Raw genomic sequence first — 27,461 nt, forward strand, 5'->3', positions numbered from 1 at the left:
GGATTGCTGAACATTTGAAATGTAATCCACATTAATTCCATAGTAAACAACATCATAACGCATAGTGCATGAACATAATAATTATACAAGATTTTCGTAAAAGTCATTTACGGCTTCCAAGCAGGTCTACTGCTCGCCTGTCCACGATTCATCTCCCCAATACTTCGTACTCTCTTCAACTCCACCGGTTTAGCGTTATTCTTCTTCAAATCCTCAAAGCCGCGCACCAAATCCTTCACGCTTCCCCCACTACTCCTCCTGGGCCTGGGTATCGGCTCAGGCGGAGGCGGCGGTGGGGGTAAAGGATGCAGATCCACGAGTCGCTGGGGTTTTCTAGCGCGAGGGATCAAAGAGGATTTGGGCTGAGGCTGGGGCGCGGGGTGAAGATGAACCATTTCCTTCGGGTGTCTAACTTTCGGAAGCGGGGGACGAACAGGTGTTGTGATGGGACCACGAGACTTCTCAAGAACCTCCAGAGGGGGGAGAGGTAAACCAGGTTGTCGAGGAACGTGGCGTTTGTGAACTGGAGGAGCCGTTTTCGACAAGGTCGGCAAATAGGAAAAGAAGAAACCTTTGACCCGGTTACCAATGGTCGCTGGTGTTTGGGGTTGTTCGAACGACTCTTGTGTGTTTTCCTCCTCGTAGGCATCTGCGGTATGCTCTTCTTCAAATGACTCCATAATATGTTCCTCTTCGTATGACTGGTCAGCAGCTTCGCCTTCAAGAATATTTTCCTCCACACGCGAAGTCGACGTCAACAGAGGGAGATCCTGGCTGATAGCAATAGCTTCTTCGAGCAAATGAGAATACCTGGGAGCCAACAGCGAAGCAGGAACCTTCCTTTTCCTTTCCTTCTCATGGGCTACATTTGCGAATGGAGCACCTTCTACTACAGGCGATGGGAACGCAGGACGAAGTGTCCTCGGCGGAGGCGCCCGTCGGCCAAGAGGGGTGAAATCAGGAACTTCCATGAACGGTATCCGGGTACCACCTTCCAGTGCGTTGAAGCCCGAGGTATTGGGCACATGGGGCGTTGTTGGCAGGGCAACCTTACCAGAACGTTGCTTATTCTGTAATGCGTGAACACGCTGCGTAAGACAATCCCTGCGAATGGTGCTTCAATATTAGGGTGCAGCTGAATATCAGGGGGGGAAAAAATGTACCTTTCCCATGCACCTCCAAACGTCTCAACAGCCTCAAGGCCTCCCATAAGAATAAAAAACCTCTCAACAACGTCAGAAACTTGAACCATATCAACAGGTGCCAGTCCGTCTTGAGTAAATTCTGCAGAAAGCCGGTGACCGATGGCAAGTCTTTCATCAGTAAAGCAACCATCCAGCTGCTTCCAATCCTCCTTTGTCCAGATCCGTTCTCGAGATTCTTCATCATTGTTGCTGTGCTCATCAACTTGCTTCCTCGAACCAATTGATACTTTCTTCAAGTACTCAACCCGACGTGGAAGGGGTGTCTTGAAAGGATCTCTGTGGCCAACACCATCAAAGCCCTCCCTAACCAGAGACCCTTTGACTGGCGACATTCGCACCACCTCTGCCTCTGCCTCTGCCAAAAGCTTAGGAAGTGTGGTCGCAGGGCTCCCAGGAATGAAAACCATATCCCCAAGAACACCCATTCCAAGCGTCGACCTTCTTCTCTTCTTCTCTCGGGACTCTTTGCCGACACCAGCAGCAGAGACACCACGCCGCCGTGTCTCCTTGGCCAGCTCATCGACAGCAGAATGCGAGTCGCGTCTCCGTTTCATTTCAGAGTGACGTCTCTTCATCGTAATCTTTGTATAGCAATCATAGTCATGCTACAGTATAATCAGCATGAATAAAAATTGAATTCCTTTTAAACAAACCTGTTTGAGAATCGCAGCTGCCCTAGCAGCTGCGCGTGGATCCGTGCTTGAAATTTTAACGACGCCAACAGCGTCTCCATCGCTACTATCGTCTTCGCTGTCCTCGTCGTCTGAATATGCAACTTGTTGTTCAGGAGAAGGCTCAACATCATGCATAAAAGTGTCATCGTCTCGTAGTGCCGCCGCAAGATTTTCGTCCGGTTGTGGTTGGTGAATTGTCAAGCCTGCTTCAAATGGAGCCAAAGATGGGAAAGGAATGGACGAGTCGACGCCAAGAATTTCGTTTCGAGGGCCATCGGCTGGTGAAGCATGGCGAAGAGGCAGGGCACCCTCCAAAGAAGAGGGAACAGACGGGAGGGCTTCTTGAGCTTGCTCCTGGGAAATAGAAGCAGCAGACAAGTCGTTCTGATTCTCTTCCTCTTCAGGATCATGCTCAACCGACATTTGGCGAACTTCACGTTCTTCTTCATCCTCTTCTTCATCAGCTTCCTCAATCGACCGTTCCTGAGACTCAATTGAAGCCCCTTCTTCTTGAGAATGAGAGGTGTCTGGGGTTTGGTCCTCGATATGCTCCGGATGACTTTCGAACGAAGAATCAACGTCCAAGGAGACATTCTGTGGCTCTTCAAGAGACTCATCACGTATGTCCGGCTCGACAGACATCCGCCTGACCTCCTCTTCCTCCTGGCGTTCTTCGTCTTCCTGCTCAAAAGACGTTTGCTCAGGTTCCGGCAGGAGTTCCTGTTCCTCCTCCTCTGGCTGCTCTTGAGGCGCTTCTTCAACAGCAAGAGACGGCTGCTCCTCCTCGACAACCCCACCAAGCCAGTTCACCTTCTTAACTTTAGGGAACGGGCTGATAGGCCTGCCCCACTGCTCCATTCTCCCTCTCGTAGCGCTGCTCGGCGGGTCTGCCTTGGTCCTCACTTTCATCATCCTCCACTTGCCCGTATATTCCCCGTGGCCTTCCATCTTGTCCTCATTTTCCCCTGTGGCATCGTCATCGCTGTCGCTCCATCCACCCGCATCGTCCGGGGGATTGAGATCAAAGAGTTGAACGGGAGGAACATCTGCATCGGCAGGGTCCAGCTCCATGCTAAAGTCTGTTGAACCCTCAGGCTCGGTGTGATGATTCCAGTCAAAGTAATTGACTCCTTCCGTCGCGCCACCCTGCTCTTCATCGTCCATGGGAGAAGATGGAGGGAGGTTGTCAAGCTGAGCCTGCACTCCATGAGAAAGCATCCTCTTCAGAGGGGATCGGCGGATAGGTGTAGAACGGGGTTCAGGCGGGCCCGACAACAGCAGAGGATCGTCTGTAGGGCTCGCAGGTGGCATTGGCGCCGTCAAATCAATGTCCGGGAGTTCTTGTTTGATGATGGAAGGGGCAGTGAGGATCTTTAAACCCTTTGCCTTGGTAGACGCGGCTGGAGTTTTGCGTTTCGACGACTTGGACACCGACTTGGGCACATTAGGTGTGAGAAAGACCTCCCTTGGTGGTGTAAAGACGTCTTTGGGTGGTTCGTACGGGGGAATAGGGGTGGCACTGCGCCTCGAGCGAGCTCCCAAGGCGGCTCTACGCTTCGGAACAGCAGACAATACCAGAGCAGGCACTGAAGGGATGTAGTCGGCATCTGGGTTCTTATGATGGGGTGACTTGACTAGTATACGGTCCGGCCTAGATGGAGTAGTGCTCACACGAGCATGATTTTCTACACGCGTAGGGCGAGTTGGGGAATCTATGGATTGCGTGCGATGTCTAACTTGCTTCCGGGGTTTGGGATTGGGGGTGGCTTCTACAGGCAGAGCCGGCTCTTCTGAAATATAGGCCAAATGGGATTCCGTGGGGGATAATTGCGAAGACGATGCCACAGCGGGTTGGGTGCGCTTTCGCTTGGAATTAGCTGGGGTCGGGGGGTTGGCGAGGAGTGAGGGCGTAAAGGGTGTTTGGCGCTGTAAAAATAACTATTAGCAAGCTTAAACATCGTTTAGAGTGCTCTGACCCACCGAAACACGCCTGAGAGTTTCTTCTGGAGGCGGGCTTATAAGTTGTACCCTCTTGTCAACATTGTAGTTCCTGTCTGTAGCCATTGGGGATTGAGAGACTCGAGAGTGCCTTTTCTGTATTCTATCCTTGCTGACTGGTGCGAGGTCGACTCTGGGGGAATTCAGAACGGGGGCTTGTGGCCGTTGGTTTTCCGCCATGAGAAGGTTGAACTTTGGATTCAGGTTCAATTGTTCATGACAACCACACGTGATCGCGACAACTTTTCAAATTTAAGCATCGTATAATAGCGTCGTAAAGCGTCGTAAATTCTCGTTACAGTTCGTAAGTAATAAATGGGTAATAAATACTGCAAAAAAATGCTCCAAGGAGAACGTGAAAAGGTCGTTAGGAGGCAACAAATCCCGTCGCGCTGGGCGGTCTTGACTTGCTTTCGCTTTGGCCGCGAGGGCGGCCTTCCACTAGTGGAGACCGTTTAGGGAGAATGAATAGATCATCCTGTGATCGTACAAAAAAGTCGTCTTCGCTTTCATAGGGCGACGAAGACGCGTTTATCTGACATATGTCAGACCGTGACGCGTCAAGATAAAGTGGCACCTACCCATTGCCCAAGAACATCCGCCACCCTTGACGCCTCCTCTGCGCTGAATTGACAATTGGTGCCTCTCTCAGAGTGCATCTTCATCAGCTCGCTTAAAGTGCGCTTTCCCTTTCCGTCGACGCTCCCATCCCTCCTGTGCCCACATCCTCCTGTCTTGACCATTCTTCCTGGTGTGTCGTCCGCAGGGAATACGACAGAATTGCGCGGTGTAGTACGCGTAAGGGGTGACAGAGTGGTTTCCTCGTCAGTTATTTCCAGGGATCGATCCCAGTCTTCGTTCTGGGAATCTGAACCGGTGGAGTTGAGGGAGAGAGTTGAGAGCGAGAGGTCGGTCATTAGAGAGGAGAATAAGATCGTAAAAGAATGGGAGAATAAATGGATTTGACTGAATGGCTAAAGATTGTATTGCTTGGATTGTTTCACAAACAACAGAGTCACCCAACACGCACAAATAACGCGTCGCGACCATTTACCAGTTTCTCGTTGTTTCTCGTTGTTTCTCCCAGTTTCTACCTCATCGTTGCCTCGAGGAGCCTCGTGGTGACCGTCGGGATCGAGGGCAAGGATGATAGACAATACCGCGTTTTTTTTGCACACAATGCAAACCATAAATGGTATGAAGCTGTGCTATTGGTGACTCATACAAGGTATGTAAAGCATATCACACTTTCACAATAGTCAATTTACAATATCATAAGTACAAAATCCGATATCTTCCTAACTGCTTCCTTCAACAGCTTTTTCTAACCATGTCTCGTTCACAATATCGTCCAGCACCTTACAATCCATACGCAGGAGCCTCATGGCCTGGTCCTCCGCCTTTCTCAGGTGCACCCCCCATGCCCAACGGTCTTAATATTTCTCAACAACGATGGCAAGGCGGTTATTGGTACCCAAACGCTGCCTATAATCCTGCTTCACAACCAGGCAGGTTCCAGCAATGGATCCCAAGCCAGGCCTGGCAACAGCCCCAGCCCCAGCAGCAGCAGCAAGCAGCGTCATACAATCCTTACAAGCGTGTTCCTCGCCCACCCAGTGCTGAATACTTGGCCTCGAAATTGTCCGATAACCCTTTAGGCTTGACAAACATGATCCCTGCGTACGTCTGTTCCATCGCTTTTTAATCCACTGATATACTGACCGTTATCGACAGAGAGAACCTCTACGGAGACGAAGAGGAAGATAAAACCGTCGCACCTCAGACCCCCTGGATATGGAGGCCTCAAAATCTTGAAGGAGAAGGTGCACCTCCAAACGGTTCTGGACCTGATCCGTCCTCCTCCGCTACCAATCGCAATCGCTCAACATCTCAGACTCGTCATGCCTCAGACCCATCACCATCCAACACAAATCGCGACTCGGGCGTCTCTCGACATTCTTCAGAGCCAGCGCCAGGTAGGGTAGGAAACATCGATGATTCCCATCCCTCTTTTGTCGGTTCTCTCGACCGACCCAAGACTTATCCACGCAGCACAGACCCTGCGACGCCGGAACGACAACAATCGGGTCCCAAGGAGCCAGAGACCTTCACAGCAAAACGAGAGTTAAAACCCACTTTTTCCATGAACATCATCCGCACCCCAGAGCATTACCAATCCTCCCCGAGCCGCAACTCCTCCCGCAATTCCACGGACTCGCAGCTTTCCTCCCGAATGTCCCAGCTTAGCACAGGCAGCAGCAATGGATCCGGCTCACGGCAATCCTCTGGAAATTCTCCCGAATATATCTCTCCATCCTCCTCCACCTCTACAGTCAGCGGCGTATCAGCCCTATCAGACGAGCCCGTTAGCATACTCAGCCCACTAATGATGGTCAACACTCCCAAGCCATCCAGTAGATCCGTCGCTCGGCACTCTTCCGTCCCCGTAGTGGGCTCCTCTTTCCTTAGCACCATCCCTGAAGCACCTTCAACCTTTACTCCCCAGCGGAACGGCTCCCGTCACACATCCTACGTTGAAACCAGCACCACCCCATCCCCAAAAAGCCCAAGAAGCCGCTCCTCCTCTCGCCCTTCCTCTCGCCCCTCCTCCCGCCCCACATCGCAACACACCTCCCCCGTCCGGTCATCCAGTTTCCCCGACTGGCATACCCCCCCAAGCAGTGCCCCAGCCACCAGCAGCAGCAGACTGTCCGGCGGGTCCGGAGACTGGCATACTCCGCCACCACCACCACCTCACAGCGCCAACTCCACATCGCAACGCTCCAACCCACTCCCTGCTCCACCCCAAGAAGTTCGGCACACCACCATTCCACCAACACAGACGACGCCCCCACAACACTGGCGCGAACGTGTTCGCAAGGGTTTCTGGAATAGGCGTGGGGATCACCTGACTATGTCCGGCTATGTAGTCTACGCGCCCCCGGAGAAGGCTTATCCCCCCGAGTTGCGTAATTATCCCCAGGAGCGGGTCTCCTACCGGGATGAGGTTGGGAATGAGACTCCATATGTGGAGAGGCCCGAGTTGCCAGAGTCTTTACCACGTCATGGAAATGCTCCTGAGCAGCCTTACGAAGTTGTGAGCTATTCTTTCTATATTTCAATCGTTAGTTCTGACTAATGTCTTTCTCTAGTTCATTGTCTATGAATATCGAGTTTAAAAATTGTGTTACCTTTTTCAACATACCCATGATACCGAGTTAATCTCCTCTGATACCACTTTTCTATCAGTTCTCCATACCATAATCTCCCCACTCAATAACCTAAAATTTTGCATGTATATCTGTTTTCCGTGAAAACTTCATATATTCAGTACAGCATGACTATAAGGACTACATATAACCCATACACAGATAATGATCACAAGCATACAACAAGAATCAAACCCCACTTGAAAAGGATACAAGTACACTATTTGAAGAGTGAATAAGGACTAGTGGACATTTATTGGATCTCAATAAATGTCCACTCTTGTTCACAGAGAACGGCAGTGTATAAATTTCTTCTCAGCAATGCACCAAACCGAGAACAAGTGGACATTCATCCAAATGAATGTCCATTTGTTCTCGACTTGATCGCAGAGAACAACACAGGGGCAGCAAGCATAAAAGAAAGTATAAGTATAAGAAACAACAAAAGGCGGGAAAGAAGGATACGCTCAGTCGATTGGTCCCAGGCCAAACCCTCCATGAATCTGTCTCATATGGCCATAGATCCCCTCGCCTTTCGGGAACGTCTGCATGCACACCCAGCAAATGTGTGTTTGACACTGGGTGCACATCATATGGTTACAGCCCTCTGCGTGTTCGATGGGGATATTGCAACCAGGACAGCTCTTCACATCGTTCTTCTTCATCCATTCTTTGAACAAAACCTCACCCCCATCGACCTCTGCGCAAGCCAAGCCGTCGTGAGCCTCAGAGTGACAATTGGGGCATATGCGTAGGAGGCAGGATGGGCATTGGAGAACCGTCCCCTCTGGTGCAGACCGATACACCTGACTGCAATCTGGCGTTGGGCAGAAATGGAATTCATTTGGACGGGTATGGATATGTGCAGAGAACGCTGCATTCAGCACGGCTTCAAAATCATGAGCGGGCAGAACCTCCTTTGCAATGCCCAAGGAGATTCGTTCAGGACAATGAGCTTCGTTGCCCAGACACGTCAACGGGAAGAAGTTCTGATCAACTGCCGCAGTAAGGTACTGGGCAATACATGTACGACACCAGCGATGACCACACTGAAGGGCGATGGGTGAGGTTGCTGCCTCAAAGCAGACTGGACATTCTGCTCCAGTCGTTTGTCGTTCACCGCTATGCCTGGATCGAGCACGGTTGACAGCTTCTCTGGCTCGGTCGAAGGCCTCTTGGTCACCACGAATCAGGAGACGCCTATTCCCCAGATCCAACACTACGTTGTCAGGCCCGAGGTCCTCCTGCAATTTGATAAGGTCTGCACTCATAAACAGCCCCACAAGCCGACCATCAAGCGGGATGATCAACGTTTGTCGACAACGAAGCTCTGCTGCCTTCTCCACAATTTTTTTATGCACGATTTCCCGCAGCTCGGAAGAACCGAGAAGCCGTATTGTCCGTCTACCCCGCTCTTTCGTGATTGTGAGAGGGCGATGTTCTCTTTCAAGATCTAGTAGGAAGAGAACTCCAGCAGGTCGAACGAAGAAATCATCCCAAACAACCTTTCCATCGTGTTGGACAATGACGCCGGTGAGGATCTTTTCCAATTCGAGTTTCAAACGACCCAAGTCTTTCATGTCTTCGCCGCATATTTTGACCGACACAGAAGGGGGCCTTTTGACAGCAGAAACTGAAGATCCATTACCTCGCCTCCAGGCCGATTCGCCTAGTGCAAGTATGTCTGGCTCAACAACGTTGAATGTCTCATGAGACACGTTGTATGAAATGGACTGCAAATGCCGTGCAAATATTCTTGTGTGGCCGGTGAACCAGGGCTTACGGTTATGCAGGTCGTCACAAACTGCTTTGGCTTCACCTGGAGTGGCAAAATGGGCCCATGCCCTGACCATGCCGTCCTTGTAGGGCGGCGGCAACACATGGAATTCAAGGAGGTCAACGTCCTTTTCCAAGAGCATCCTTCGAATGCCACTGATCGCACAGGGCAAGTCTGTGTAATTTGGTCTCTCCCACATGACATCCTTTGTCTGCGCAAACCACTCCATCCCTTCTTCAGTGGCATCGACAGGAAGGCTATGAAATTTTACAGTCGCAACCCCTACAGCGGGCAACCCCGAGTGAATAGATGCCTTAGTGTAAGAATCACCAAAAAGCAGGTCACGAGTGGCTTCAATGGCCTCTGTAGCCCGTTCAATGGAGGGGTAACCCCCATATCCGACTTTTCCAGGAGCCTCCCATTGAATACGAACAGCTGTGTCACGGGGTATGCTGGAAGTGCCATCGGGATTGTTCACCGCCAATCGTACCCTTAATGTTATGCCAAACGCCTGCGTTCCGTTGAGCGCTGATGAAGCTCTAGATGCTTCTGCAGCTGAAGAAAATCGCGCTTTAACGGTCATAGCCAGAGTCAAGGCGTCTGACTTCATCCTTACTGCTGTGATTTCACCATGAGGTCGCAGCAATCGAATGATATCATCCTCCGTCACTCTCTTTGGAACGTTCACGATGTATACCGAAGAAGTTTCGAAGCCGGTCACAAGATCCTGAACCTCGAAACCTGCGCCGAACTTGACTTTGATGTGCTTGTGAAAAGTGAATGGAAACAGTTCTGGGACTTTCGAAACTGCATGGAACGGGGGCCGAGTGGATTCCGGAAGTACCCCTGCTCGAGCCTCTTTTTGAGAGCCAGGGAGAGCGGTTTTAGGTTTCTGCTCAACTAAGTCCTTCTGCTTCAAATCGCTATGCACCCAGGGGCACGTAGCTCCTCTAAGGCATCGCCCGCTCGTCCAGTCCCAGCACACATCAAAACTTCGGGGCCCTGTCGGTCGGTTTGAGGGGCTTGCATGCCCGACCGTCGTGTGGATAGCCTGCGTATTGTTGGAACATGAATGTAATTGACATGGCATTGCACACTTACTTTATGAAAAACAAGGTTCTCGTGCAAATATGGACATTGGTGACCACGACTGCATCGACCGCTACGCCAATTTTGACAGACTTCGGAGCGCCTGGTCCTGTCGCTGTCAAGTTTGAAACGCGTTAGGTCCTTCCCAGAATGTGTGGGTAATTTTGGATCGTATCGTGGGACTTCGCGTTTGAGAGGCTCAGAGTCCGATCCAAGAGGTTTCTGAGGAGGGCGCGGCAATCCAGGAGGAACCAATTCGGAGCGAGTGGCTCTATCGCTGCCATGTTTTGAACGCGCCTGACCTTCCCCAAAGACAGATGATTTTGGATCCTGTTTGAGGGCTTCGCGTTTGGGGGGCTCCAAACCAGGAGGTTTTTCAGGTGGGTTCGACGATTCACATCGACGAACTTCAGGCTTGGAAGCTTTGACACCTAGTCCGGGAGGTGCCGATGGGGCCACAGGTACTTTCTGCTTCGATAGCACTCCCAACCCGGGAGGTTTGGCTGATGACGGTGAGACAAGCCCGGATACAACACCATGCACATGATGAGGGAGTTGACGCCGTGACTCGTCTAGACGGGATGTAGAAAGGCCAGAAGGCTTCTCCATTATGGGTCAATTAACAAAAAATCCTTTTGAGTATTGCCGACCTACCGATTCATCGTCGTACTCGAGGTCTTCGTGCACATAGTTACAGGAATAGCCCCAAAAGCACCGACCGTGCAACCAATCCCTGCATCTTTCAGTGGTATGTGGACGTGTCTTGCGGACGACCGTTTCATCGCCAGCAAGTGACGGAGTGGAGAAAATAGTACGAGAAGACGAAAAGAACTATTGAGGAGGGGTCAGACCAACTTGCAGAAACAAATCTGAAGAACAACCTTACTGATGGACCAGCACCACCCTCGTCAGATGAATTACCGCTATCGTTCCAAAGTGTGTTACTGAGCCCACTGACCCACTGACCCGTTTTAGAGTCCCAGTCAGGTGCTCTTCGAGACTCGGATGAAGGAAACTTGACTCTCGGATCTGTAGGGCCGCCTGAGCTCGCCCCAACGTGGCCTGTCGTGTGCCCATGTTCTGAAGTCGAGTCGCTTCTCACCCCCACAGGAGGATTGTCAGCCCGCCGACGCAGATGCTCTTGATAATAGAAGTCCCGATTCACTGGATGAATTCGATGACAGAATTTCCCAGATGAACAATTATGATACAAATAGTTGCGACAGATTGTATTCGATCGCGCGTGAGTGTATTCGGCCTAAATATGTAATTAGGAAAAACGGGGTAACAAGAGGGTTGAGAGCTCACCTCGATACCAAATATGAACCGTTTCCGCTGAGGCTCAGGCGTGTTCGCAACGTCGCTTTCCTGGGAGAACAAGTATGAGTTCATAAGAAATGTTGAAGGAGAAAAGGGGGGAATAGTAGGAAGAAATTCTGGACAGATACGCTCGCATGCAAGGGACCAACTCACCTGAGCACTATACAAAGACTCTGACTGGGATTGCAAACTACCCTCTGATTGCGCAGTTGGCTCTCGATTACGAGTATTCTCATGAGTGACCTGTACCGAGTCGAACGCAGTTAGGTCACTCGAGGACACCATGAATACAACACTACTCACCTTTACTTCAAGTATGGCAGCAACATCGCTGTTCGACACCTTTCCGTTATGTGTTTCCCTCCGTTTTTGACCCTCATCTCCTGATTTGCTAACTCGAGTTTTAGACAGCTCAGACGGTCCTGTCTTGCCGTGATGAGCGTTAACAGACGCGCCTTGCACACGGTCAGAAGGGCGGATAGTGGCTGTAGATACTCCAGGCATTGTGTGTGACGACGAGCAGGAGCTCGGGAAACGAGGGTCCGGATCAGCAACTTGGAGCTATGGAAGTTGTAGATGAAGATGGGATTGCGGAAGCGCCAGTTTCAGGGCCCCATCCCACGACTCATGACTTCCTTTTCTGGAGAATCTCACAACACTTCAACAACACTTGATTACAGCTTCAACAACGCAATCATACAAATGAAGAAATTCATGAACAGAACGAGGCAAAAGCTAACATGACAATATTGATGATTACCCAAGGGTCGGGCAGAATAGCCTATCAGGAATACGAGAATACCGGGATCGACTGCGAGTGTAGGGATAGACGCGTGATGATGATGCGATTGTATATCGACTCGGTGCCGAACTTGAGGGAGGTTTAGACGCCAAGTAGTGGATGTCAGGTTCTTTCACTTGGGACGGCAAAGACCACCAGCTGAGAAAAGCGGCATCGTAGGACCGTCGACTAACCTTAATTTTCCAGACTTACCGAGACGCTGCGGCGGCCGTCCACGAAGGCGATTGTTTTATAACCCTGCGCGACGCGAAAAAGAGGATCAAGATTGTACTCTGGGTCAGTAATAGCGTTAGGTGCCTGATAAACCTGAAGATCGAGACCTACTGTCAAGGTAGCGAAGGTCGCTCGAAATACGATCCACAGGAGTGTCAGAGAAGAAAATAGAAATCGAAACAGAGGTATATGGAGAATATATTCAGGGGAAGTTCCCTCGGCTAATGTTGCGCCTTTTATTTTTTGACATTGTGGATCAAATAAATCGGCTCACCATAAAAAAAGTTCTGGGCAACTCTGATAAATAAGTCCTGCCACCATTTTCTGTCGTCTCTCCGGACAAAGAGTAGCTCCTGTTGTAGAAGATTAGAGGATGCGTTGATTCTTTCCAGTTCAGAATGGGTCGTCTCCGTTAGGAGAGAGATCGTTTTTATAAGCTGGGAAGTCGAGTGCGAGGCTTCAGCATGAGTTTGAGAAAGGGATTCGGCACTAGAGAGTGCGCCATCAAGGGCACTGGAAACCCTAGTTGCCTCGTAGAGTATATTCATTGTAGCCTGGGGAATTATCGTTAGCAATACGACTTGAACGTAAATGGAAGGGAAATTTCCCTACGTTGTGTGCGGAAATAAAGCTAACTTCAAGCCCAATCCACTTCGTTCGAATCTCATTCTAGCGGCACAGTGATGAGATAAAAAGGTATGAATAGTTGTGAAATCATGGACACCGTCACGAATAGCAGGTCTTGCTGCCGTTGAACCATGTGTTCAAAAACGGAATCAAGGCGTTGAATCAGAGAGGCTTCGAAAGTAGAGAGGGCGAAGTCGATTTCTTTAGCAAGCTGCGAAGGCGTAACTGGTCATGAAGAAGAGGGAATGATCGAAGCTGAGGTAAATACGCGGTGTAGGACAGGTTCAAGCGAGCCTTCCAGCTGCAGGAAAGCTGTCAACAATAGCCATTCCCAAAGTCGGTACCCTTGCCTGTGATAACGTTTCCCTTTCTGCCACTTGCAGCCGCTGAGTAGAGGAAAGCACGGCTGATTCGTAGAGCGACAAGGCCTTCATTCCAGATCCAACTTTAAGAAGTTTTTATCTGGAAGAAAATTTCTTACGGAGTTCAAGTTGTTGTCGACTTTCGAAGCTAAGCGGTCAGGAATAGCGTCGTAACTTTTTGTCGTTGCTTGTAGTTGGAGTAGTAGTCGCTCGAGCTCCTACGTCCATAAAACAACAATAGACAGGTACGCAGAAAGCTTCAGCATACAGTGAGTTGGACCTGCTTTTTTTGCATCAAGACCTCCTCTGATTTTTCGCGGTTGACAAGAGATCTCAGAAAATTGATATTCTCAATCGTCGCGTTCTTGTAAATATCGCGTGCCAGATCTGAAAAGTTATGAGATCAGAGCCGATTATTAAGAAAAGGGAGACCAACCGATATCGTTCCATCTCCGAAATGCGAAACAAAGTTGGGCTGCAGGGCCATGTTACATCTGCAAATGATCGCCCTCAACGTAAGAAAGACGACCCACGAATTTCTCGCAAATAACCAGAATAGCTTGACCAAAATTGAGCACTTCTTGAGAGTGCACTAAATGCAAAAAGTAAAAATTCAGCATTGGAATTGCCAGGATCCTCACTCTACGCATTCGCTTCGCGTGCGTGGATCTCGTGGATCTTTTCCTTCGGGTGAGAACGGGCGACATTCTAGCGGTAGGGAATAATGCTTCGCGGTTGCAATTTCGCAGAGGGTCATAGAAATGGCAGCTGAGCAGAAAACCATGAGACACTTTGATAGATTTGATAGCGCCTGTACCGTTTATTCGTTCATCTTCATCCATATCTAATTCACCACAGCGCGTCCTTATCGCACCTGCGACTCGGCGAAAGCAGTCCGGTCTGCGAGTGTATCTTTCTAGAGCATCTAATGCGAGTCGGTAAATTCCGTGCCGGTGCTTTCAAGTTCAGAAAATGACGCACCGTAACTAAGCTGTAAGTTGTTGTCCTGTTCATCGCCTGGGGACAAATCTTGCGTGGAAGTCTGAAATAATGCCGAGGAAGGGTAGATTTGTAGATACCGTAATCGGATTCTATGGGAGGTTCAGGTGAAGACTTTATCGGAGGTTTTGACCATGAGAACGCGCAGGGAGACCAGAAGAGTTGAAACCAAAAGATAACCAGAAAAAGCATGATTTTCCCTCGAACGAGTGATGCGGAGTTGGGCGACAACAGGGGTGATCGTAAGAATACTTTCGGAGCGCATACAACCGGGCGGAATCAAACTTTCTGTATTTACGGTGTGTATTGGCTTGTAACTAAGAGCATCGACCTCTAGAACAAACAAATGGAAACAATCCCGGGCTTCCTTTTGATTTTCATCATCATCTCATCATACAGTGCTTTGCAATGATAATGATCAGAGAATACACCGTTATCACGTGTCGCCACAACTAACTTCTTTTAACCGACCCAACCGCGGACCTTCGGTTGCTGTCGAATCATCCTAAGCTATGCTCACTGTGCACCACCTGAACAACTCTCGTTCCCAACGGATCCTATGGTTGCTTGTACGCGATACTGAAACATATCTTGGGCCAGTGATAATGTTCAGACATTCTTCGTGACAGGAGGAGTTAAACGTACCATACCAAGTCAAAAAGTACGAGCGAACCCCTCAACTCACCGCTCCAAAAGAGCTTCTGGAAATCAACTCTCTTGGAAAATCTCCTGTTATCACGGACGGCGATGTCAATTTGGCAGAGAGTGGAGCCATCGTTGGTAGGTGCTTGTACCACTGTCATTTGCATTGCTGGACTGACCCCGCGAAAGAGTATGTCATTGAAAAGTACGGGAACGGGAAAGCGACCCCACCAGAGTCAGGAAAACTTGACAACCTCTACTGTCAGTGTTGAGCAACCGTACCTGCATACCCTCACCGCATAACCCGTTACAGTTTCCCATTACGCCGAAGGCTCCTTCATGCCAGTTCTGGTCCAAAAGCTGATCTTCGATATAGTGCCACAGAGATCACCCTTCTACATCCGACCCTTCGCTAGTATGATTTTCGGCCAACTCAACAAGCAACTCGTGCAGCCGGAGATCACGAAACATGTGGCTTTGGTACTCACCGTTTTTGCCCATCATTTAATACATCTGCTCACCTTTTTAGATTGAAGCCCATCTAGCAAAATCTAAGTCCATCTTTTTTGCTGGTGGTGATGAGCCTACGGTGAGTCGGCTCTCCCATGACAGAATGGGTTGACATTCTGACAGCCATCTCCAGTCTGCCGACTACCAGATGGTTTTCCCACTAGAAGCACTAACAGACGGTGCTCCGGATCGCCTTGGTCCGAAGATCAAGGAGTATGTTAAAACTATCCATGACCGGTAAGTCTCCGGATCAGCATCAAACTGCTCGTTTCATTTACTCTTTGCTTGAAGCCCGGCCTACAAACGAGCAAGTCCTTTTCCAGATTTTGAGATCCAAGATAATGACCATTCTTGCAGGCACTCGAGAAGGGTGGGGAGTACGCATACGCAAAATTGTAGATACCCCATCAACACAAGGCGTTCGTTTCCAGCCAACATGTTCAGCGTTAGCCTTGAGAATAATATATCAAATGTTATAGCGGAGAGATCTATAGAATACAGTGGTGTCGTGACTCTCCTGGACAAGATGCGTATCTTGGTCGAGGAGAGTGAACGTCGTTCGGAAAACTCTAGTAATACAGCGGGGGTAGTGCGTCTAGTAATGTAAATGAGCGGAATAGATATGTATGAGAGGATGCAAGAGAAAAAAACGACTGTGGCTACAAAGGAAAGGATGGAATGAATAAATAACCTTGACCATATAATAGCTTTTGAGGATTAAGGGATGGTAAAATAGACGAAATAATAAATACCGACAATGCCACGCGATACCTGAGATGGCCCGGCCGTCAATGTATGGCGCACAAGAGAGAAGAGTATCAATGACGCTCGCTTTCTGGCCTCCTTCGCGCAGTCTGACCAGAGTGAGCCTTTTGTTCCCAGACAGAAGGACTCTCGCCTTCAGCCCATTCCCCTGTCGCAGTGTTGTGCTCGAAATCCCCATCCTTATACCCATATCGTTTCTCAAGGAGCTTCAAAAGAGGGTTGCGCAAGGCAGGGTCCATTCGCACAGTCTCTCCTGGATGGTAGCTACCTACACCGTGGCTAGAAAGGCTCTCTTCGAAAAGCGCTTCCTCGAATGTACATCCACAGTTGAGATATCCAGGAGGGGCGTTACGAGGTGGGTATGCCCGACGTTCACGCCTCGAGTCGTGCCACGCACAAAGTGCGTTCCCCGCACGGTTGAGAGAACAGTAAACCTTCTTGCGGGCCTCTGTGCGAGCCTTCCGTGACGCTTTGAAACTGGGTGAATGCGATGAGGTTGAGTTTGCAATGGACCCTCGCATAGCTTCCAAAGCTGAGCGTGAGCGACCATATTCGAGTTCTAGCTCGCGGACTCTTCGACGAAGCTGCCGTATCTCGTTTTCAGATAGGTCTTCCGATGAAAGGGACATGTCCATCGGCTGCTGATACGACGTTGGAAGGCATTGACCAGGGTAGCCAACAGCGCCACTGGCGGTTAGTTGGGCGCGAGTTGGAATGCCGTACTGCTGGTCGTTGAACGTTTGGAGATAAGGAGGTGATGGGGGAGAAAGAGATTCGGGGGATGCGTGACGAGCTGTTGCATAATCATCAAACGGGAGATTGCTGATAGAGGCTGACGCCATGTCGTACACCGGCATACTATGACCCGCAACACCGGGATATGTGGCGTTATTCATAGTGGTCGTTACATTGGTGGGATTGGTGCCCCATGTTATATCATGGTTTTGCACGTTAGAACCGTAAGCGCCAGGCGGAGACCTGGATTGTCGGGAATGCACGGATGTATTGGTGCCTCCCATGGCTCCTGTCAATGTTGACGTGAGACTGGAGCTAGACGATGCTGGTCTCAATTCTGATGATGGATCGTTCATCGTTGACAGATAGGAATCCTAGGGTAACGTTATTAAATTGTAAAGTATACAAGCGAATGCCGACTCACGTTCATGAATGGGTGGCTAAGAGTATACGTGTTATGTTCGTCTCCGTCTGATGACCGGCGCTCTGCAGGTTGGTGTGAATGTGTCCTAGTCCCGCCTCGCATACCGGAATTGGGCCAAGTTCCATAAACTGGCGTGGCGGTAGACATGATATTGAGTGCTTCTTCGTGGTATGAATGGTAGGGTCGTAGTTGTTTGATACCCGTCAAAGAAGACGTCGAACCTGAATGGAACGATGAAGGCGAACTTGTCACGGAGACGGTCGGTTTTGAAGGTGTGATGGGGGGGGATAGCAATGAAGATGTCGGCTCAGCAATCTCCTTTTTAATACCGTCGGTTTTCTCATCTGGAACGACGAATCGAAGCCAATTAACCTGACGGTCGTCGTGCATGATGAAGATGCGGTGCACGAAAGTCGTAACGACTGTAGTATGTGGAGAGGAAGGCGGGGTCTAAGAGATGTTGCGAAGGAGAAGTGACAAAACATGACAACTCGAGATCTGCATATAAGGCTGTGACTTGGGATACAGGCGCTTTGAATTGATGCGTTTTGCTTACATCCCGATGTGCACACTGATGAAAGAAACACGATCTCTGCACAAACCCGATATCATGAGGTTTCACGGAATGATCAATGATGAGGAACTCGGCGGAGACCTGAAGCCAACCTGAAGCACCCTAAAGCACCCTAAGTTGATCTCGGGACAAAAATCAAGATCGATCAAGAACGGATCAAACAACCTCCAGATTTAAACATGTACATACAGATAACGCAGGGCCGGAATCTATTAGGAAGCCCGAGCTTGCTCTACTTGCTTCAGCCAGATGGGTCCGTATATTCTTTGACATATCGAGTGATGTCTCTCCAAGTTTGCCCACGAATGGAAAGCTGACTGTTTGCAAAATGAATAAATTTCGAAGACACATATCACTGAACAGTGAAAAGGTCAGTTACCTTGATTCAGGCGGTATCTCCACTTCACCAGAGTCCATGTCAATCTTAATCAATGTGGTAATCTCCACGGAAGGCTGCCCACGACACCTGGAAAACTTGTGAGACCTCCAGGGAACAAATAAAGAGACAAACGTGCATTCGAAATAGCCGAGGTATTGGGAAACAGTGAAGTTGTGGCTTTCCTTGGCCGTTTGTCTCGAGGCCGCAGGTATATTGAACAATTTCTGCAATACGACATCCAGATCCAGCATCCTCTTTCGACGGGGTCGAGCTTGAGGACATTTCGCTCATAGACCACCCAGGTTATCGAAGTTCTTATACTTGGGCTATGGAACCATCTCAGTTGTGAAGCTTCAAAGATGTTTTCCAATTCCTACCTTGGGAGATTAAATTTACTCCAGATGACACTCCGTTGCAAGTCGGTCGTCGTCGTCGTCACTGTCGAAAGCAAGTCTTTACAACATCACGTGTTACCCTGGACTTTTCTTCCCTCAAACTCAAACCGAGTGATTTCGGTGCGAATTACATGTACTTGTGCAACACTGCAACGGTCAACTTTCTTGAAATCCTGAGCGTCACCTTTGTAAACCGGAATTCCGAGTTGTGGTTCTGCACTTTCTTATTTCAGACGACCACATACAGACCACGTGTCATGTCAGATTTGTCGCCATGACGGCGGCGTACATATCTGATTTCGAGTCAATTGTCCCAGCGATAATCAAAGCGACGATTTGAACCTTTTCCACCGAGACACCCGCCCCCCGACCCCTTTGAAGTTTGGACGTTCGTATTTTGAGCAAACCTTGAAAGACAGGAAGGCTGGCCATGGCTACAACCTCCGAAATATCTGTCCTAGGACCTATCGACCCTGCATCCCGACCAACGTTGAACGAGGAAGAGAAAGCTGCACCGTGGATAGTAAGGAAACTTGTCGGGGTGAGGATTCTGTGTCTTCCGTTCCGAAACCCAATCTCGTCAATCTCCTCGTCCGAACGGATCTGAGGCATCCTTAGATGCGAATCATACGAATATGTTTGCCCCGATGAGACGCGACAGGGATGACAGCGACTACCACGTTTTCATTGACGTTCCCCTACAACCCCCAAACTGATTCCCATTGGGATGTAGTCTATTACAGGAAGGATCGTCATGTCATCTTACGAGTCCCTTCGAGCTGCAGGCACCAGCGTCATCTGTCTATCCCCTGTAAGTGGGCGCTCCCCGAGGCGTTTCACCTGCTGACTTTTTTGTCTTCAGTGGGGTGACTCATCTCCCCTGTTATTGCCTTGCATTCGATTCCGAGATCTCGCTGTACACACTGTGATCGTGGCCACGGTAAGCTTTCGGGATGGTATAGAGCTGTCCTCAAGCCTCTAAACAAAAAGAAAATCTCAATAGGGTGGGATGGCGGCTGTCGCCGCACCAGTGTACGTTTGATCTTATCTTTTTTTTGTATGCTCATGAAATCAGGATGGGTCCAGTTTCCGATGCCGTTATCTCGACTCTCGGTGATTCAATTTTGGTGGAGCTTGGCCTCCACGCTGGCTTCGAAATTTCAACAAAAATCGCAAACGATTTGATCATTGATAAGTCAATTAAGCACGCTATCCCCATTCATTCCAAGAGGCTTGAAACGACAGGAATAAAGGTTCTTTTGATCACCCTCAAGTACAAGCACACGGTGGAAGACGCTGCTCTGGGCTTTTACCGCAGTTCAGTGCACAAGTAAGTGTAATCGCAGGCTGCATCGTCGTCTCTATAATTAGCCACACATCTTTGCACAGGGATTCTTCGCTTTTTGCCACTGTCAAGGATTACCTCTCTGTTGAGAAGGGGTGGTTTTCTCCGTACCTCTTCGCAAGCGGAAGACGCCCCATCATTCCGAGGACAATAAAGCCCGATGTCATCTTTTGCCACGGCCCATTTTTATTAGGTTAGGCTGATTTCTAGCGTCAACTACATTTTTAAACATGATACTAGGGGATTATAGAGTGGGTGAGACCCTCCTGGCCGAGTCCGCGTCCACCATCACGTTTTGTGACTCACCCCCACCGCTACCCGAAGTCGCCCCAGAAAAAAAGCCTTTTTCTTTGTCCCTCCCAAAGCTCTCGAACGTATTTGACCGCTCGCGCACACCCTCCCCCGAGCCGGCTGTCACCCTTCTGCCACCCCCGCCTGTGCCGAGACGTATGGTAATCCTCGTGGTCGGGCTCAAACCACACCGAAAATTATGGACCACCAGTGCCCGTCCATGCGAGAGTGTCATAAACTATATTCTGCTCAATGGATGTCCTGCGATTGTAGTTCCTGTCAAAGTGGGAGCACCTGTCGTTGCGTGGGACGGGCTTACACTGGAACAGCTTTGGAAGGTCGAGCTTCCGGACGAAGACGTCGAGAGGAGTACGAGTGGCAAGTTCGAGGGGATCGTGGATGTATTGTTTGAGTATCTGGACTTTTGTGTTGATTGGGAGAGGGTCACACTATCTGAGGGGCTCGGGAACGACGAGAACCCGGATACAAAGGGTATGCTAAAGGACGCGCTGGCATTGTTGGTTGCTGCTGGGATCAGGAGTGGTACTTCCAAGGAAGTTCAAAAGGAGATGGATAAGGAGAGGGGTGGAATCGCTATGTGGCGAATTCCCTAGTAATTAGTTCCCAGAATTCAATTATTGCAAGGGCAGACGGTCACGTGCCTGTAACATTTTATTCCTCCGACCATGTTCCCGACTTCCCTCCTGCAGCAAGTGCAGCAGGTCCTCTCTCAGCCCTTCAAACGCTCTCAGTTTGGCCTTTTCCAAGGAAAAAACAAGCAATACGGGAATAACGTCCCCTTCTCAAAGCACAAATCACGGAGGACATGGCTTCCAAACGTCCAACAAAAGCGCATTCCATCCGCAACTCTAGGGATGCCCATTAGAGTCAAATTGACGACAAGGGCGTTAAAGACGATTAAGAAGGTAGTTTTCAGCCCCTAACTCCTTTTTGGTCTAACATTGCTGCTCAGCACGGTGGCTTGGATAAATATGTTGAGAAGACCCCGGCCGTGCTCTTGGGCCATGAAGGAATGAGGCTACGTCTTATGTTGAGGGACACACGAAAGGAGGCGAAGGATGTTAAAGAAGCAAGAAGAAAACCGCCTCCGGAAGATTCATTGTTGGCACGAAGGCTGGATCTATTGAAGCAGAAGAGAATGCTAGGTGCTCGCAAACTCACTGACAAGGTGCAACATACGCTGGAGTCGGCTAGGATGGCGCGAGAGGAGGCTACCAAGGCTTTGGGGCTGACGAGTCTGGCAAGGTGAAGATGCACAGTTTGGTTGTGATGCTTCAACGGCGACTAACCCACGTTTCCCCAGTCCGGAGCAGACGATGCAGTATTTGAGAACGAAGAGGGTCAAATAGACTCTTGCGCTATCCTACTCCTGCTCAAACCCAGTGCGTTTTATCCACGAAAATAGACTTGTCACCTGGATTTTGCGAGCGTCTGATGAATTACAAGCAAATCGTCAATTTGACATCGCTCATATCGACAACGCAGGTATGGCAAACTCATGAGCTCAGCGATAAGCTTAAATTGTCGGCCCTGGTTTCCTGATCGAAATAAAACGATCTTTGGTACAGCGAAGATAAGTACATAGGAGATGGTATGGTGTTCATGTGGTTGAAAGAGGGCTAAGCCCAGAGGAAAAGAGCGCGTGGAAGCACAGATAGAGAACTCGTAAAAGGGTCATTGCGATGGGTCGACACATAACAAAGAAAAATGGAGCCAGTCAAGGTCTAATGAGCAAAGCGGAAATCAAGTCGTCTATTCCCGACGTCCTTCGTGTTCGTTAAATAGTAAGTCTTTTCCTTAATAAAGAAAGATGTTAGAATACATAACTATACGAGGAGAGATGTATAACACACCTCAGATGTCATCGCATCCCAAATCTTTGACTTTTGACGGTTGCGCCAAATATAATACGCTTTGGTGGCGGGGTAGAGAACGACGATATTAAAGACGCAGATCCCTATGAGGAAGTCGTTGCCACGACGGTCTTGAATCGAATCTGCGTATCAGACCATGCACACAATAGTCAAAGAGTGACAATACCCACACATTGGCGCATCATCTTTACGGTATATCTGGGCAGCCACGATGGAGGATGCTTGGACAAACCTGACGGAATGGGCAGTTGAGTTGATAGCTCAAGACAACGAACGAAAACGCACATATTATACAGAGGCGTTAACGGTGCGGCTGGCCACCGCGCCAGCATTCCGCGAGCACCAGCCCACCTGAATGGGATGCGTATATCTAGAATGACAACGCAATTTAGTCCCGCGTATGATAGGACTTAGCGAGAAAGAGAACGCACGGATACGCAAGTAATCCAGATGCTAGCCCAAAAAATATCCATGGGTTTGGTTTACTTGGAAGTGTCCTCAAAGCGATGAGGAAAGGAAGAGTCCAGACGTTCTCCGACATTGATACGAAAGACCGCTCGTTTACCGTTTCGGATACGAGAGTTACGGCAAACATGGTAATGATTGACGCTACCAGGTAAGGAATGGTGAGAAGGTTGGTTTGAAAGGTGTTGAAACTACGAGTAGCGAGTCAGATATTATGTTCTCATCATTAAATGGCAACGTACCCGACGTTCTTGAGGGACAGGGTTAGATATTGAGTTGGCAGGGAGGAGGGTATACCGAAGAGAAGGCCACTGCAACACAAGTTGATCAACATCTCTTCAGGGGCCTTATCTGGGATTCTCACATAATGTATAGTGGCCACAGATCGTAGTCACAGAGCTCGGAAGAGGCGTCTGGGGGTTAGGGCTTCTCTGTTATGCATGTCGCCCTGAAAGGATGATACCGTGAGGTTGAGCGTTTGGTGGAGGGTAATTGGGCACACCTTAGTAGGATCATCACGCAGCACGCGGTTTACAGCGATAACCTCTTCTTGCTCCGTGAACCAACCCTTCGGCCTGAACCATGCCTTGGTTTGAGTCGGCGAGGGGGGCATCTGGAAGAATGTCGCCAGACCAATAGCAAGCGTAATCAGACCCCTTGAAATACCCGTTCAGTCATGTCGCCTAACGTCGCCGATCGTTTGAAAAGGAATTGTGACGTGCTCGACGAGAAAGAGCCACCTCCAGCCTGCCTTTCCATGGACGCCACGCATGCGAAGAACACCGAATGCTACGAAGCCACCCACTATACTACACACATTCATGGACATCCAGAATAGAGCAAGACGGAAGGGAAGTTCAGATTTGGTGTAGAAGTCTGGTTGAATATGAGTTCCATAAATGGGGAATGATTGGGAGCTAGCTCACAAGACAGGTACAAGATAAGGTCTGGAATGAAGCTGGAAATTTGTTTGATTAGTTTCGGGTAAGGAAAGTGAAACACGCGTCCGTACCCTCCCTGGATAAAGCTATGCAAAAATCAACAATCAATCATCCCGAGTTAAGAAAATTACTTACCCTAGGAGAGCTCTTGCAAGCAGGAACGTGGAGCGCCCTGTGAGCCAGAACTGTGCCAACGTCACGATTGACCAGAGGCAAATTTGTATCGGGGTCCACCGATCAGGACCAAGCTGTTATCTCTCCCTATTAGCTACATTGAGGACGGAGCTTGACACACAAACCCTTTTGGAAACGAGCTGGGATGGTAGCTCTGCTATCAGGAAGCATAGGCGAAAGATAGTGTTGCCGAGATTATAGTCTGGAAGTAAAATGCTATTAGTGGGGAGGATGGAAAACTTCTGTGACGGCGAGCACACCATTTGTGGTCAACTTCAAGTCTGGCAGGAAGTTGTCGGTGTTTGCTTGGGTGAGGTTTCCACGATTGAGATTCAAAGCAGAGAAGCTGACAGCGGCTGAAGGAGAGTTAGATTTGTGCGGTAAGGAAGACAAGTACTCACCCCAAAGCATGACCTTCCAGTCAATTTTGTTCCAAATGCGCCCGCTTTGCTTCATGCCGTACAAACCGCGCTGTAAGCACCAAACCCAATCCTCCTTACCAGGCTCCTCAAAAGATTCAGGTTGCTCGAGGTATTGCGCTTCATCAGCAGGAAGGAGACCGTAAAGGAAAGCGGTCTTGACATCGATTTGTTGGATATCCCAGTCTTTAGTGGCAGCGATATTGAGAAGGAGGCGAACAGATTCCATGCGGGCAATAGGCGACGTGGTATCACCGTAGTCTTGACCAAAGATCTGTTCGTAACCCAAAGCAACGAAGCAAGCCTTGTGCCGGACGGGGTCGCCAAGTTCATCGCGCTTGAGTATCAGGACCCATTTACCACGCAAAATTTTGCGACCTGCAGGAATGTCAGAATGGGGGACAAGTTTATAGACACCCATCTCTTTGAGGCTCTTCAATTCATCCTGTATGCCAAGCGTCCACTTGGCGGAATCAGGGGACTTCATAGCCTCGCGGAAAGTAGGTTCATCAGGACAGTGCGTGTTAATAAGAGGGAACGCAAGCTCAGAGGCGTAGGCTTCACAGAATGCGATGAAATCTGCTTCAGAGTCAAGGTTAATAAGAGGCAGTAAGGTATCATCTGGAACAGCGTTAGTAGGCAGGGAAGGAGTCTGAACATTGTCGATATTCGTAAGTGACGCTCGGAGGTCGAGAACTTGTTGACGTCGTTCAAACTTGGCCTGAGTACGCTGTTCTTTGAGGCGTCGACCAGCCTCGCGTGATTCAATAACCGCTTGAGCAACCCGCGGAATGCTCTTGATGCCTAAGTTTTCAGCAGCCTTGGTGCTGGGAGCCGGGGGATGACCAGATCTGCATGGGAGAATGTCAGTGTTATCAGCAGGGACAGGAACAATGTCATCTGCGGGAACAGGAACGACATCAGCAGGCTTGTGAAGCAAGGCCTGAGTGGATGGGAGACATCGTCTTTTCGCTCAATAAATTTGAGAAAAGTCGGTGTGTTGAGGGGTGGTAAAGGCGATATGCTTTTGAATGGGGGGAGTAGCCAATGAGAATACATTCGAAAGAGCGTTCGTATATTTTGGGATTATGTTTGAGGCCCACTAAGAACCCTGACTAATGAATTTAAAATACAGAAGCGAGGTTTTGTTGACGAAGTCAACCTCTACTTAGTATAGTAGTGGTTACGTAACACGATCATCCTCGATCACGATCTCGGATGCAGACTTCAACATTTTTTAATTCTTGAACCCAATCCAAACACTGTCGAGCTAATGAACGAAGAGGTTGCAGGGAAACCGATATCTCCACAGATTTCGAATACCCAACTTCCTTCAGTATCCGAACCAGTTGCGCCTATGCTCGTTGACGATCTGGTACAACCCATCACTCAGAGGTCCAGATGAACATTACCAGTCGACCCTCAGGGCTACTCGCTAGATCGTCCACTCAACGCGATAGACGCTCTCAGCTATCTTGATGCTGTCAAGGTTCAATTTTCCGAACAACCCGATGTCTACAATCACTTTTTGGATATAATGAAGGAGTTCAAAAATGAGTAGTGAGTGCTAAAACATTAATATTGGAATGTTGTGCTGCCTTTTATTTTGTTCACCAGAATTGACACTCCCGGAGTTATCAAGCGCGTTTCTCATCTATTCAACGGTCATCCGTCCCTTATTCAAGGCTTCAATACCTTTCTTCCTGTCGGATATCGCATTGAATGCTCGACAGACGCACACGATTTATTACAGTCACCACTCCTAGTGGTACCACGATGCAGACTACGAATAACGGACCGGGAAAAGGGCCCATTTTTTGGTCAACCTCAGCGACTTCGGGAGGTCTGTAGCGGCAGGATGGTGGGATTGACTACGGTTCGTACAAGTCGGCATTGCATCCAATTCAAAGCCTAGGCTCAAAACGAATAGCCCCAGCCGTGGAACATGTGGCGTCGCCTGACCCCAGGTCGTATGGTATCGATGGACAAGCCATTGAGCCTGGAAAATCAAACAACGCTGTGATCCAGATACCTATCGATAATTTTTGGACATCCCCCCCCCCGTTATCACAACAAGTCTGACATAATTGATGAGGTGCCGTTTTCTTCCTTTTTATCTTTCGAGCCACTCTCTAACGTAAGCGGAGGAACAGGAAGAGGTTTCACGCCAAATCGCAAAACTTTTCAAGAACGCTTGTGACCTTAGAGCCGATTTTCGCGTTTTCATGCCGGATAGAAGCCAACAGTTGATGGATGACGGCCCTGCGCGTCCGCGGCCGGGGACTCCTTCAGACAAGAATAGACGCAAATTGGATATTGTCGCAAATTCATCGAGCACAGCATTGTCACAGAAGAGAAAACGGAAAGTCCCTGAAAAGGAGGAAGAAAGAGCCGGTTGTAACAAAGGCGGCTCCCCCTGCGAAAGTGAGCCTCGAGCCTTTGTGATGTCGATTCCTTTGTGTAACCTCTCGAAAAGAAACCCAAACATTCTAACTCGCAAGATTTGACCCCGCTGTCATACAATCCGAAGCACATCATTGCCGGCCCATCCTCGCCCCGTCGAACCGTTACCCACAACCAACCACCCCCAGTACCTATGCGAGCGCCTCCAGTCAATGACGACACACGCTTCTTTGACCGTGTCAAGAGGGCATTGGATAACGGAGATATATACAACGAGTTCCTCAAGGTTGTTAATTTGTTTGCACAAGACTACAAGGCGAGCTGATGAAGCAGTTTAAAGAGATTCTTGGGTGGGACGAGAGGAAAGAAAAGGAACACTTCTTGGCAGAACAACAATCGCAGAGCAATTGGAAGAAACCTGCTGTTACCGGTTTTCAACAACGACCTGGACGCATTGACTTGGGCGAGAAGTATGGAAGCTATCGCAAGGTTTCTGAAAAAGTACGTTTGCATTCTTCCACGCGCAACCTGCGACTGAGTTCATCATTTACAGGAAGCGAACGTGCCATGCTCAGGTCGCGATGATATGTGCCGTTCGGTTCTGAATGACGAATGGATCTCCCATCCTACTTGGTCAAGTGAAGACCCCTCCATAATTCCTCATAAAAAGAACATCTACGAAGAAGCCCTACACCGAACGTCATGAGTACGATTTCCACCTCGAAGCGATCGTGCGGACCATTACGATCCTCGAGCCTATCAGCAATAAAATCGCAGATGAACATAGAGGATCGTGGGAACTTCAAGTTGAAACCGAACCTCGGTCGTT

The 27,461-nt window shown here is 49.3% G+C and overlaps 9 protein-coding genes across 9 annotated transcripts; 5 read left to right on the forward strand and 4 right to left on the reverse strand.

Annotated features, from left to right (window-relative positions):
- Positions 1-107: 107 nt before the first annotated feature.
- LACBIDRAFT_293962 (uncharacterized protein) lies at positions 108-5,014 on the reverse strand (the record flags this gene model as incomplete). Its single annotated transcript, XM_001880038.1, has 7 exons — positions 4,908-5,014; positions 4,459-4,851; positions 4,368-4,412; positions 3,860-4,069; positions 1,859-3,805; positions 1,164-1,810; positions 108-1,116 (listed from the first exon to the last, which is right to left on the reverse strand). The coding sequence occupies exons 2-7, from the start codon at positions 4,792-4,794 to the stop codon at positions 108-110; spliced, it is 4,194 nt and encodes a 1,397-aa protein (XP_001880073.1). The 5' UTR covers positions 4,795-4,851; positions 4,908-5,014.
- A 193-nt stretch (positions 5,015-5,207) lies between these two features.
- On the forward strand, positions 5,208-7,206 carry LACBIDRAFT_293963 (uncharacterized protein; the record flags this gene model as incomplete). The annotated part of the gene is made up of 3 exons (XM_001879800.1): positions 5,208-5,557; positions 5,612-6,974; positions 7,030-7,206. 3 exons carry the CDS (start codon positions 5,208-5,210, stop codon positions 7,054-7,056), a joined length of 1,740 nt encoding a protein of 579 aa, XP_001879835.1. The 3' UTR covers positions 7,057-7,206.
- On the reverse strand, positions 7,169-11,776 carry LACBIDRAFT_293964 (uncharacterized protein; the record flags this gene model as incomplete). The annotated part of the gene is made up of 9 exons (XM_001880039.1): positions 7,169-7,227; positions 7,268-7,306; positions 7,644-9,914; positions 9,965-10,552; positions 10,607-10,783; positions 10,839-11,090; positions 11,261-11,320; positions 11,426-11,515; positions 11,576-11,776. The coding sequence occupies 9 exons, from the start codon at positions 11,774-11,776 to the stop codon at positions 7,219-7,221; spliced, it is 3,687 nt and encodes a 1,228-aa protein (XP_001880074.1). The 3' UTR covers positions 7,169-7,218.
- A 2,010-nt stretch (positions 11,777-13,786) lies between these two features.
- On the reverse strand, positions 13,787-14,467 carry LACBIDRAFT_319136 (uncharacterized protein; the record flags this gene model as incomplete). Its single annotated transcript, XM_001880040.1, has 4 exons — positions 13,787-13,868; positions 13,918-14,044; positions 14,094-14,201; positions 14,311-14,467. The coding sequence occupies 4 exons, from the start codon at positions 14,465-14,467 to the stop codon at positions 13,787-13,789; spliced, it is 474 nt and encodes a 157-aa protein (XP_001880075.1).
- Positions 14,468-14,753: 286 nt separating this feature from the next.
- Positions 14,754-17,450, forward strand: LACBIDRAFT_319137 (uncharacterized protein). The gene is made up of 9 exons (XM_001879801.1): positions 14,754-14,844; positions 14,905-15,055; positions 15,107-15,178; positions 15,231-15,397; positions 15,447-15,506; positions 15,561-15,664; positions 15,719-15,734; positions 15,785-17,301; positions 17,352-17,450. The coding sequence occupies exons 1-8, from the start codon at positions 14,788-14,790 to the stop codon at positions 15,824-15,826; spliced, it is 669 nt and encodes a 222-aa protein (XP_001879836.1). The 5' UTR covers positions 14,754-14,787; the 3' UTR covers positions 15,827-17,301; positions 17,352-17,450.
- A 716-nt stretch (positions 17,451-18,166) lies between these two features.
- On the reverse strand, positions 18,167-18,595 carry LACBIDRAFT_319139 (uncharacterized protein; the record flags this gene model as incomplete). The annotated part of the gene is made up of 3 exons (XM_001880041.1): positions 18,167-18,242; positions 18,305-18,391; positions 18,441-18,595. The coding sequence occupies 3 exons, from the start codon at positions 18,593-18,595 to the stop codon at positions 18,167-18,169; spliced, it is 318 nt and encodes a 105-aa protein (XP_001880076.1).
- An 849-nt stretch (positions 18,596-19,444) lies between these two features.
- On the forward strand, positions 19,445-21,003 carry LACBIDRAFT_319140 (uncharacterized protein). The gene is made up of 6 exons (XM_001879802.1): positions 19,445-19,510; positions 19,562-19,639; positions 19,703-19,731; positions 19,775-20,029; positions 20,089-20,237; positions 20,285-21,003. The coding sequence occupies exons 1-6, from the start codon at positions 19,454-19,456 to the stop codon at positions 20,947-20,949; spliced, it is 1,233 nt and encodes a 410-aa protein (XP_001879837.1). The 5' UTR covers positions 19,445-19,453; the 3' UTR covers positions 20,950-21,003.
- Positions 21,004-21,021: 18 nt separating this feature from the next.
- Positions 21,022-21,705, forward strand: LACBIDRAFT_319141 (uncharacterized protein; the record flags this gene model as incomplete). Its single annotated transcript, XM_001879803.1, has 3 exons — positions 21,022-21,261; positions 21,309-21,601; positions 21,660-21,705. 3 exons carry the CDS (start codon positions 21,022-21,024, stop codon positions 21,703-21,705), a joined length of 579 nt encoding a protein of 192 aa, XP_001879838.1.
- Positions 21,706-25,502: 3,797 nt separating this feature from the next.
- On the forward strand, positions 25,503-27,338 carry LACBIDRAFT_319144 (uncharacterized protein; the record flags this gene model as incomplete). Its single annotated transcript, XM_001879804.1, has 7 exons — positions 25,503-25,604; positions 25,656-25,786; positions 25,847-26,105; positions 26,383-26,619; positions 26,706-26,918; positions 26,966-27,133; positions 27,186-27,338. The coding sequence occupies 7 exons, from the start codon at positions 25,503-25,505 to the stop codon at positions 27,336-27,338; spliced, it is 1,263 nt and encodes a 420-aa protein (XP_001879839.1).
- Between the last annotated feature and the right edge of the window lie 123 nt (positions 27,339-27,461).

The sequence above is a fragment of the Laccaria bicolor genome, genomic scaffold (assembly GCF_000143565.1).
Source record: "Laccaria bicolor S238N-H82 LACBIscaffold_9 genomic scaffold, whole genome shotgun sequence".
In the NCBI taxonomy this organism is placed as follows: Eukaryota; Fungi; Basidiomycota; class Agaricomycetes; order Agaricales; family Hydnangiaceae; genus Laccaria; species Laccaria bicolor.